General features: G+C 37.8%; 1 protein-coding gene across 2 annotated transcripts in view; it reads left to right on the top strand.

The window, feature by feature from the left end:
- march8 (membrane-associated ring finger (C3HC4) 8) overlaps nucleotides 1–11,950 on the top strand; it is a 90,256-nt gene that overhangs the window by 55,410 nt on the left and 22,896 nt on the right. For both annotated transcript variants that reach the window (XM_024297839.2, XM_024297838.2), the window contains exon 3: nucleotides 8,711–8,761. In XM_024297839.2, the coding sequence (XP_024153607.1) occupies nucleotides 8,711–8,761 (51 nt within the window). The remainder of the gene's footprint in view (nucleotides 1–8,710; nucleotides 8,762–11,950) is intronic.

Genomic DNA, 11,950 nt, shown 5'->3' with positions numbered 1-11,950 from the left:
TCAACAGTTTGCCCCTCCCCCCCACTTCTCATGAAGATCAGCTGGAGGAAGTGGTGCTCAGCCAATAGGATTACAGTAGCAGATTGACTGTGTGTGTGCAGCTGAGGAAGCCTGGAGGCAAGCCCGGACAAGCGGCGGCGGCGGTGGCGGCAGCAGCTCTGCCTCTGTGTTCGTGTGTGTTTTAGAAAGGAAAATGTAGGGCAGTCACTCGGTCTCCCTCCCTCAGCCGGCTCTCTTTCTCTCCTCCTATCTCATCCTGCGTCTTTGTTTCCACTCCGCAGTCGCCACGGCGACGTGTGACATTGTTGCCGCAGTTTCACTTCCGTATTTGTTGGGGCTCGGCTCTCTGGATTCCGCCTGTGTGAGGACCTACAGCATGTAAACAAACCCCGGCGTACTGGGGTGCTGTGAAGGTGTCTGAGAGGTGAGGGGGCTTCCGGATCCAGCCATGAATTCCTGTTGGAAGATGAAGATTCAGGTATGTGTGCTGCTGGTGCAAATACAGATTCTGCAGCAGAAATATTTGTGTTTTCATCTATATTTTGGAGCTAAAGTGCAGGAGATGAGACTTCCTCTACCCTTCACTGAACTTCTACACAAATGTGTTTTCTAGAATCCTTTCATGCACATTCAGGGTTAGTTGTGCGCGTCTTTCTTTATGCATCTCAGATGAACATCTGCCACCTCTCCGGTGTTAAAGGTTGACCCACTTTCTCTGCCCTCCGTGCAGGAGAGCACGGGGCGGGCAGATGCGCCGTGTGCAGCAGTTGCTATCAGTTTGTGTGTTGTTGGAGCTCGATAACAGATTGTGAAGGTACAGAACATGATGAAACACAAGAACTCCTCCCTGCCAGAGGGCTGTGTTCTCTGGCATTTAGCTGCACTTTTCCAGAAAGAATGAGAACTCCTCAGTGGAGCAGCCAGACAAACAAACAAACAAACAAACAAAAACCCGCCTCTTTTTCTCTCCCCCTACAGCTTAGGATATCACATTATCAAGTGATGAACCGAACTGCAGAGGTTTTGTGTCAAATCCGCAGCTGGGTGGAGGGAGAAGGAGATTAGAGCGGTCACATGTCATGGCAGAGCTTAGGCCTCGTTCTGCAGGGGAGATGGAGGGAGAGCTGAGGAAGACGAGCCAAGAGCGAGATGAAGCCTGATTGGAAAGGGTGCACAGGAGTTTTAGTCGCAAGTTGGGTTTTGCTTTTGGTTTAGTTATTACTCCGAATGTCTGAGTCAGCTCAATCCGGTTTACTTTGAAAGTTTTCAAAATGATCATATCTGTCTGAGAGTTTTGTTTTTAAAGGTTGACTGATTACATACACATTGGAAACATTTTTGTTTAGGTTCACAAGAAATCTACACTCCGTTTATCATTTTCTGGATATTTATTCTGTCTTCATTTATCTTTGTAAAAATCTAGCCGACTAGTATTTTATTTCCTGTTTGTTGATTTTAAGATAAGTTTAAAGACCAATAAAAATTATGTTTTTAGCTTTTTTTCTCATAATGGACATTTATAAAGAAAATTGAGATTAAAATTGCATTTCTGAGTATTTCTGTGTTTAAATTGTGATGAATTAGGAGCAGATGAAAAAATGTTTGAAAAAGATGTTATTTATGAGGTAGAAAACCGCTGAGTGGGCTCCATTCTGATGAATCCACTTACTAAACAAATAGACCCATCTTTGTTTTTCTTGCATCCGGCTCAAAACTGTACAGCAAAAGGAGCTCCATGCACGACCTACTTCCACATTCGGTGTATGATTGTTCAATCATTTCCGGTTGGGCCAGTGGACTATTGTTTATATGGAAATAGTGGAGTGTTTGGTATAAACAATGTTAGGTGTATTGTGTGTCTTCCTAGCGAAATACTCCAAAATAAAAATTCAAAAATGATTTGTATGTGTCGTCCTACATGGCAAACTTAGAAGGTAACTTGCGATTGCTGATGTTATTAATGTGACCAGCTCAAAAGCTGATGGAAATTCATGTTGGTGACATGTAATAGATGCAGACAAGATGCAGACTTGTGCATATTTTCACGTATTTTTAGTGCATCCAAAGCAGTATTTAATGCTAAACTCCCGTTAGCTGTCATGCAGCTAGAGTGCGGATGCGGCGGCGATCGGGAACCATTTGGTGTATTAACCCGAACCGGAACTGTAATCTTAACCTTTAACTTTTCCTTCGGGTCCGTGCAGAAAAGAAAAAGAAGTTCAGAACTGACTGCAGTATTTAGAAAATTACATGCGAATACCGTTGTCACTTTTCATTTGGGCTAATGCTAACTAGCATGAAAGAAACCAGCTAGAGAAAGAGGTAATGGGAAATCAGAGCAGGCTTACTCCTGATGAATTACTGCAGCTCTGGGGTAACTATGTTCTAGAAAACGACAGTTTTTCTTTTCTTTTGGCTAAAAAGAGTATAATCACAATTAAATAATCACTGGGAATGATTTTAGCTTTGTTAGCTAGTTATTTCAAGCTAACGTTAATCAAATAAACTAACAATTCCCCCAATTAACTGTGAAAAAGTAAACCGTTTTGTAAGCAGCTGGTGGAAGAAGGCTTCATAAGGAAGCATATAAAACTGAAGCTAACCACAACTGTGTCTTTGTATGATCCTTTTCTGGGTTGTGTGCAAATATATATTTCTCAGTTATTGTAACGTAGAATAAAAACACAAGGTGTAGATTTCTGACTGCTCTGATATGATTTCTGTCCTTCCAGCCTGACTTTGTGTATCTGTGCTGCTCAGACCATTCTGTACTTGTAAAATCAGCCTGGCATTGAAGCAGCCTCATCAGTGGATGCTGCGTGTTTTTCTTTTGCCCGATTGAGTAGCTCTGTGAGTCCTGAGCTGATTTAAAGTGGTCTGATTCTGTGCATCTTTGGATGTGAAACTAAAGAACGTCGTCTCCTACTTCTGTTTTCCCAGTAAAACGGCTGACTTTAAAACCTCTGAGTTTCAACATTTACCAGAAATTAAGGTTTTTTTTTTTCATTTTCATTCAGCAAATTCAGTAAAGAAGTCTTTTTTCATATCCATTTAGCTATAAAAACTGTCCTTAGTGTAGGACTGAAGGGTTAAGCACTAATGACTCGGCGGAGAAGCACTAATTATCTGACATTTTCCTCACAAGTAACGACTCGTGTCATAGAGAGGAGGTAAACCTGAAGTAGAGCTAATGAGGCGACGAGCTTTCAGAAATATTTCACCATGTCTGGATGTTGCAGCTGCATCCTCCTGCTTCTCCACTTCATTTGGCTAGTCAGTTTCACTTCTCCACCAGTTTGCTGGAGCTTTTCTGCTTAGTCATGCTAGCTGCTGGTTATCTCCGTATCCTGCTCGGAAATTCCAGTTTAATTGTAGGTGAAAAAGTTTCTGATGCTCTCATCTACTGTAAAAGCTGCAGTTTTTTTGGTAGAAATAAACGTCTCACACTGACTAAATATAATACAGCAGATGACTTTACTGAAAAACACCAACATGTGCTCTGTTCTTTTTAAATACCCACAACGTCGCCCTCTATTCTCCTCTGTTCTGTCTGAACTGCGTGACCTGCCTGCAATTTCCTCTTCCTTCAGACGCGCCGCCATTGTTTTTGGTTTTCGATGCGTCTGTGGTCATCCGAACCACAAATGTTTTTCCTCTGCATATTTGACATTTCCCATCTGGTTGTGCTCAGATGCCCACTCTGCTTACTTTGATACAGCCAAAGTTAGTTCCCATCGACAGGAAACTGCTTAAAAACCACCTTCCTACTGATAACACTCATCTTGTCGTCACGTGTGTTTATTTTTAAGATTTATGTGTTTTTTGGGCAATTTGTGATGGTATATTGGACATTTCTGGGAATTATCTCAAGTTTTTTTGTGGATTTTGCAGTCAGGAGTCATATCTTGTATCAACTTGTCTGCAGAATTTTGAACATTCAGAAAAAAAAAAAAAAAAAAAATAACCTCAAGGCCCAATTTTAACCTTTGCATTCGTCGAGGATCATTTCAACTGCTGACATTTATTTTAGAGAACATTTTTCTGTCTTTTTTTATCACTTAATCTGTGTTGATTTCTATTTGTGTCTACAGTCATAAAACTATAACTATTAAGAATAGTCTATGCACATTTGTGTTTTTTGCTGGTGTTTTTCTCTTAAAAATAAAGCTTTTGTCATAGTTTGACTTTTATTTTTATTTCTACACATGTAAGACAAACTCATAGTTGAGTCAAAATGATCTTCTTGGATTTAAATGACAATTTCTTCCATGTAAAATGAATAAATATCTAATATAATCCCTAAATGTATTTATAAAATCTCTTATTGTAATAGATGATATCATCACTCACTCAGGTGTTCATGTTCGGATGCTGGCAGACACCTTCAGCCTTCAATACAAAATCCTATTTGGAAAAACCGAAATACCTCTTCTGCTTGACGTTAGTGGATATGTCAGTGACTGAATGTGTTAAAGTTAGGCTGAAGATACTCACAAGTCATATTTTTCAAGTCTCTAGTCTAAAAACGTAACGTTAAAATAAATATTTGATTGTCACAAAACTACTTGTTTTGTGAACTTGTTAAAACACATTGGGAGACAGTTTCTGTTTTCCAAAATCAAAAGCATTGAAAGAGCTTTTTATTTTTAGACTTGACAGCAACTTCCTCCAGATAATAAAAATGGCAATAAACAAATAAACATTGTACACAAGTCTGGGACTTTGACTCCTTCTGGTTGAGTTTAGTTTCTACACGCGAGACTTAAATGTGGCTCAAGTCCAAGTCCTAATCTCTGAGCTGCACTTTTTCTAATTTTATTGATTCCAATTTAATTTAATTTAAAAAAGATAAAAATATCTTAAGTATTTACTTTAACTAATAGATGGATCATGTCAAAACTTTTGGAAAATCCTTTTTTAGCATAAAAGATGCAACATCCAGGAAAAAAATATTTATTTTGGTCCATAAATCTTTTAGGATGTTATTTTTTTATAATACATTTTACCCTGAAATGTAATTTTTTATGCTTTTACTTGATCTTTTTTTCCCCAAAATATAAAATTATTTTGGCAGCTTCTTTACTAACCTGGCGTTCTTTGAATGTTTTTTATCCTTCCGTTTTCCAGATTAGATTATTTTCTAAAGGAAGTGGGTAAACAGTGGAGGTGTACATGACCAGAGGGTCACTGAACTGTGAGGATTCCTCTTTTTGGCTTGTTTCTTCTGCTGATTTGAATTGAGCTGCTTTCAGATAGAGGTGCATTGTGTTTGTAGATAATAGAGGAGAAATTTGCAGACTAAAAAAAAAAAACAAACCTGAGCTGCAGTGTAGGTTTGCTTCCGAGGCAGAGGAAGTCGGGAGTGCAGGGACTTAAATCTCTGCGGTGCCTTCAGGGAGGCTCCGCTCTTTCATTTTCAGGCTTGAAGCAGACTCTAATATTAATGATGTGTTTACAAGTGATCAAACTATTTCAGGCAGCAGAAAAGTTTGCATGTAAATGCTATCATTAACGCTGGTAGATTTGCCTCCTTCCACTCGGGGGAACCCGGAATAAAGTTGAAGAGAGTCAACTCGGTTAATGATGGCCAGATCCTATTTCGGTTTGTGAGACATGCCTTATCCATGAGAGAATGAGTCTGGGCGCGTCTCATTGTAAAGGGTGTTGGAAAAGCAGAAAACAAAACTCAAAGGTACACTTTTATGCATGATAATGTGACTTTATAAAAGTGATAATGGCTTTAAATTTATGTAATGTTATGTAACAGGTGAAGTTTGTCCAGCAGCTCGTGCTTTATGACCCTACTGTTCCTTGTAAAGTTCAGTTTTATGTTCTTGCTGCTGTAAAGCGGCGTCAGGTTTATGTTGGCTGAAATGATGCAGAGAAAACGCTTCTGTCAACAACCTACAACACACAACATCTCTTTGGCTACTAGATCGCCTTTATCTGTTTTAGATAAAGTATATCTTAGGGTTTCTCCACCCATGTTGGCAGATGTCCCCCATCTGTGATTAGAACCCGATGATTTGCTTTGGGTTCACGGGGATGCTGGAACCAACACAGCAGCAATTGTTGGGAGAAGGTGGGGCAAGCCCATTGACTGTATATGAGAACTGGACTGAGCGAGTGTGATGTCACCCATCAAAAATGACTTGTTCCTACAAAATGAAGCCAATTTAGTCTCCCATTAGCTCCCTGCTAATGGCTACCTAACCAAAATCTACCGAAAGAAAACAAATAAACAAAGCCCACAAATCAAGACTACCAAGGTCAAATAAAAATAGGATTAGAAAAAAACGTGACTGATTAATAGCTGTTTATTTCTATATTGAAGTGTATGGGATTGTACTTCCCGAGTGTACTTCCTGTTTGGATCACCAGGGGTCTGAGTACCTCTGAGTGGTACGATACAGTCCAGTTCGATCCAGTATTTTGAGCGTTTCCATTGTAAAATGGACCCATTAAACAGTATCTCTTGAGGGTTCCCATCTGTTGTAGGTCCATAGACTGATATGACCCACCACCACCACCACCTGAAATTGTCTTCAATATGAAGCAAAACAAATAAGTTTTGGTGCAAAATCTAACTTTTGAATGGGACTTTGCTCCCTTTTATCACCAGCCTCTAGTGGCCCTTTGAGGAACTGCATTATTTGCCCCTTCTGGGATTATGTCAGATTTGAAAAACAGAAATTTTGGGGCTTAGTCTGTTGGTTACAAAATGGTCTTTAGTAAACTAAATAAAATTTACTTTGACTGATATAAAATAAAGACATTTTAATGCCAAAAGTTAAGAACCTCGGTGTTAAACTTCGATTTTATTGGCGAGAAAGTTTGGACGAAGAGTGCAACTTTACTGACAGATTTAATAGAAGCAAGGTTCAGAGAAGTGTTATCTGGTAGATTCCTGCACAGCTGAGCTGCTCCCTGAGGGCCAGAAGCAGTGGCCTGAAGAGCAATCCCTCCGTATATGACCTCTCCCCTTATAAGCTTCTTTTTACAAGCCTAAGTCTTTAGGGTCTCATCTGAAACCCGTGTTATCAGAAGCTTTGCCTGCTAACAAACCCACAGAGGAGATGGGGAAAGGTTCCCCAGCCAACTAAAACCTTTCTATCAGAATTATGTATGAGCTCTGAGAATAAAGTCTCCTTTCTTGATTCCAGGGAAGGTGACTCCCGGACCCCGTGCTGTCGGCAGCACCGTTTAAACTCAAATGTTTTTATTATTGTAATTAGGATTTAAATTGTTAGAAAAACAACAACCATGTTTCCCACTTATCTGGTTTAAGCAGTTATGTGTCAGGAAGTCCGTTTTGTGAATCCGAATGAGATAAAGCTCCAGAATTACCTTTGATGAAACTGTCCATCAATTATAATATGATCAAACTGAATCATTTTGACCTTATCGAAGAAAAAATGACGATAAAACTGAAAAATAAAACGTTAACAGTACTGTAATCATGCATCCGATCTGTGTGAAACTGCACTCTCTTCTTTCCACTATAGGAGTATGATAATCGAATGTGTGCGTTAGGACGATTGTTAACCCCATAATTGCATCAAAGGAAAGCATTGTTGTTGTCAGCCGCGTCTGGAGGCTCATTGGCATGCATTCATGTGTTTGTGTTGTATTTACATGACCTCAGGCGGTAAGAAAGATGAGAGGAGAGTCAGCAACAAGGGGTTGAGAGGACGTGTGTAGTCCTATTACTATGGTAACTAGATGGATGAGGCTCTCCTGTAGAATCTTAAGGGCCTGGTTTGTTTGGACAGGAGGTTGTGATCCATGATTTTTGGTGTCAAAGCTGTTGTGGTTCTTAAAAAGGATGAGATGATGCTTGAGCTGTGTGTTTTTAACACCTACAGTGCTTTTATTTAAAAGATTAAAGGTTTTTAACCAAGTTATTTTTTAAAAAAAGGACATTTTCACCTCGTTTCCTTCACAGTGTGACCTTGAAATGTCTAATGAAAGAAAGGAAGTGTTTTCTTTTCATGAATCTTTGACCAATAAAGTAATTAAAGATTATTCATGATATCAAATATTTACTTTTATTTTAGTAATACCAGAGGAGGTTTTCTCGTGCGTGTGCACGTGTCCCATCAGTGTGAATTCTTGTGTAACTGTTATTGATAACTTATTACGTTGGCATGCATGGCTCCAACATCAATACTGAATGCAGTAAAAAAATAAAAATGCTGGAAGATTTTTATCTGTTTTAGGAGGATCGAAGAAAGTCTGCCGCAAAATACAACGTTAGAACGCTGATTGGAAGCAAATGACTTGATTTCGTTGGACATGCTGATTATGTATTTTAGTCAAATAATCTTTGCGATGGTAAACATTTCAGGCTCAAAGGTCTGTTGGGATACCAGGAAATCTACTGTATGTTTGTGCTGCTTATGAAAAAGTCCTAGATGACCATAAATATCCCACGTTCACGATTTTATATGCGTTTTCTGTGATTTATATATTTTAGAGAAGAAACATAAGATGGTTATTTTGAAGCCAGAGGATTAGCTGCACTGATGCAGGCTTAACAAACCTGTGAATCATGTATTGAAGCTGTTCTTTAAATCCAGTTTTCTTTGTTAAAAATGAAAGATATTACAAACTGTGGTTTGTATTATAAAAATAAATAAATATTAATATACGTCTATGGTTGAATAGTCTTTGTTTCACTAATATTGGTTTTCTTTCTTGCCTCTTACAGAATGAAAAGCCTCTGGGTCACTCAGCAAGCAGATCCAGCAATATATCAAAGGTGAGTCAAGCATATTCTAATTAAAGATGCACTCAAATTGTGTTTTTAGCTTTAAAATTCAGTTTCTTTATTCAAACTGTTGGTAATCAGGACAAAAACAAATGTTTGAAAAAGCCTGTAGCTGTGTTGTAGCAGCTATAGTTAGCGGCCTTGCTCTGCTCCATTCTGATGCATCCACTTGCAGACAAATAAGTCTATAAAATTCTTCATTTTTCTCATTTCAACTGGCTTAAAACTGAACATCTGGATAGCTCTATTATTGCTCACCTTTTTTCTTGCACTGCTAATGTAAGCTAGCGGATGGATGATGGGAAATGCAGGCGGGCTTACTCTGCACTTGCAGTTCCGCCAACAAGTTAGAGGCGAATTTCTAATGAATTACTGCTGGTCTGCAGAAAATATGTCCTTTATTTTGGCTTAAATCTGAATTATAAATAAAAGACTTCTAATAGATAAAATATAGTTGGACTTTCAACGACCTAACAATCTGCATCAATTTGCTGCAGCTTGTCGTTATAGAAAAGAAAAGGAAAACAATGAATGCGATAAAAGGTTTAGTAGAATAAGCTGAGGAAAAACCTCTGACCCCTCATCCTCCTTTTCCTCCTTTCTTCTTGGTCGCCATGACAGATATCAGCCTCTATTAAACGAGGCTCTACAGTTTCTGTGCATGCTCTCTTGAGCCTCTTAAAGGATAAAGCCGCTCCTTGTGCTAATAGATGTCATGGTCATTTTGTCACCGCAGGACGGCACCCAGCAGTAACGTTTCATCTTTTCACTCTTTAAAGTGGACCAGCATGCCTTGCTGCGTGCAGGTGGTAAATGAGCTAATCTTTTTTTCGGGGTTACTGCTCCGGTCAAATATTATCAATGTTTTAAAAAGCGGCATGTGGCTCAATTACTAATGTGATGCAACGATAACCAACTGAAGCGTGCTCCTTTTTTATTAGGAAGGCTAATTTACTCCTCATTTACTTTTAATTCAGTAAAAATGAAAGTAAAATAAAAGCACAGATAATTAGTTGAAGGTTTTTGCTGGAAGCTGGAGCTTTTGATATGGATTACATTTTTAAAAAATAGTGTTTTTGTGCAAATAGCCAATGTTACAAAAACATAAAAAGAGTGGAAGGAGGCTAATTATCTGCAATAATGCAAGTGTGAGTGCTGTAAGCTGAATTTGGCTGCTGAAGATGCCAGAGCTGATAGCTGAAAATGTTTTAGCTAAATGCCAAATTAGCCAAATAATCGGAAAGATGTCCAAATTCGCCAAAAACAACTAGCATAATGCTAAAATGTTAGCTAAACTCAAATGGAAATGTGTCTAAATTAGCCAAGAACAGCCAGCATAATGCTAAAATGTTAGCTAAGCTACATATTTTCCTAGCAAAAAACTGAAAACGTTTCAAAATTAGCCAAAACACCTAGCATAATGCTAAAATGTTAGCTAAACTCAAATGGAAACATGTCTAAATTAGCCAAGAACAGCTAGCATAATGCTAAAATGTTAGCTAAACTCAAATGGAAACATGTCTAAATTAGCCAAGAACAGCCAGCATAATGCTAAAATGTTAGCTAAACTCAAATGGAAACGTGTCTAAATTAGCCAAGAACAGCCAGCATAATGCTAAAATGTTAGCTAAGCTACATATTTTCCTAACAAAAAACTGGAAACATTTCAAAACTAGCCAAAATACCTAGCATAATGCTAAAATGTTAGCTAAGCTACATATTTTCCTAACAAAAAACTGAAAACGTTTCAAAATTAGCCAAAACACCTAGCATAATGCTAAAATGTTAGCTAAACTCAAATGGAAACATGTCTAAATTAGCCAAGAACAGCTAGCATAATGCTAAAATGTTAGCTAAGCTACATATTTTCCTAACAAAAAACTGGAAACATTTCAAAACTAGCCAAAACAGCTAGCATAATGCTAAAATATTAGTTAAACTTAACTGGAAACGTGTCTAAATTAGCTGATAACAGGTAGCATAATGCTAAAATGTTCTCTAAACTCAAAATTTTCCGACAAAACTGGAGACATGTCTAAATTAGCCAAAAACTGCTTGCTAAAAATAAAAATGAAATGCCAAATTACCCTAAAAACCCAGTGGTTGCTGAACATTTTAAAGTTTAATGGTGTCTCCAGCTAAACATATATGTGGAAGGTCACAAGGTTTAAAGTGCACAAAGTTGATGAGGGATTTTAGCAATTTCTCATTCAGGAGAATCACTACAGCATTTACACAATGACAGATAGTCGTGTTTCAGATTAAACTAATTTTATCTTTTAAATCTGTTAAGATTAGCTAAAATAAAAGGGACAAAGCTGCTGAAAAAATTTAAATGGTAAAAAAAAAAAAAAAAGCAAGAACAAATCGAAATGACTCGCCACCAATAATAAAATGCTAAACGGCCAAATGCTGCAAATGAATGGTTAACATTGCTAAGTTTGCAAAAATAGTTGTCTGTCATTACGAATAAGGTTTTTAAAAAACCTTTTATAAAGCCATCCTGGCTGTTTTTGGGGAGCCTAATTTTGACATGTTGCATGAGCTTGAAGTAAAATCATTTTTGGCCCTGAATGCATCTGAACGCATTCTAAAAAAATTAAAGGGCAGAAAAGAGGATCTAAAGGAGAAAATACTGAGTGTTTGAAAATGTAAAAAAATATATACACTGATTTTTTTTTTATTGTTATTCCACAAACATAACTGCAAATTAGTCAAGATGAAGCCTAAACGCATAAAATAAGAAAATTCTATATTTGAAAAATGATTCAAGTTGGATTGAAAAGTATATATTTAAGAAAAAGGATATTTAAATACAATTGGAGAGTCTCAGGTGTTTACGAATGCTTGCTTACCTCTGCAGAAATCATTCGTATCTGCTCTCCATGGAGAAGCAGACAATATTTAATGAGTCCGTCTTTGCATGCAGACAGACACGGCAGGGAGCAGCTGGAACCGTATTGATCTCATCTAACTTTTAAAGAAAGCGAGCAGGTGCCTGATTGTACTTTGCAAATGCATTACCTACAGGATATGAGGAGAGGAGAGAAAACTATGTTTTGTTTTTTTGTTTCAAAAGGAAATGTAAAATAGGAAAAAAACTCATACTTTCTTGAAAAGCTGCAATCAACCTGCTGTTACAGATATTTAAATGTCAACATGATTTCCGATGGCGGACAC

Source organism: Oryzias melastigma, linkage group LG15 (assembly GCF_002922805.2).
Source record: "Oryzias melastigma strain HK-1 linkage group LG15, ASM292280v2, whole genome shotgun sequence".
In the NCBI taxonomy this organism is placed as follows: domain Eukaryota; kingdom Metazoa; phylum Chordata; class Actinopteri; order Beloniformes; family Adrianichthyidae; genus Oryzias; species Oryzias melastigma.
Note: the sequence above shows the minus strand (reverse complement) of the source record. Positions and strands in the feature narration are given on the sequence as shown.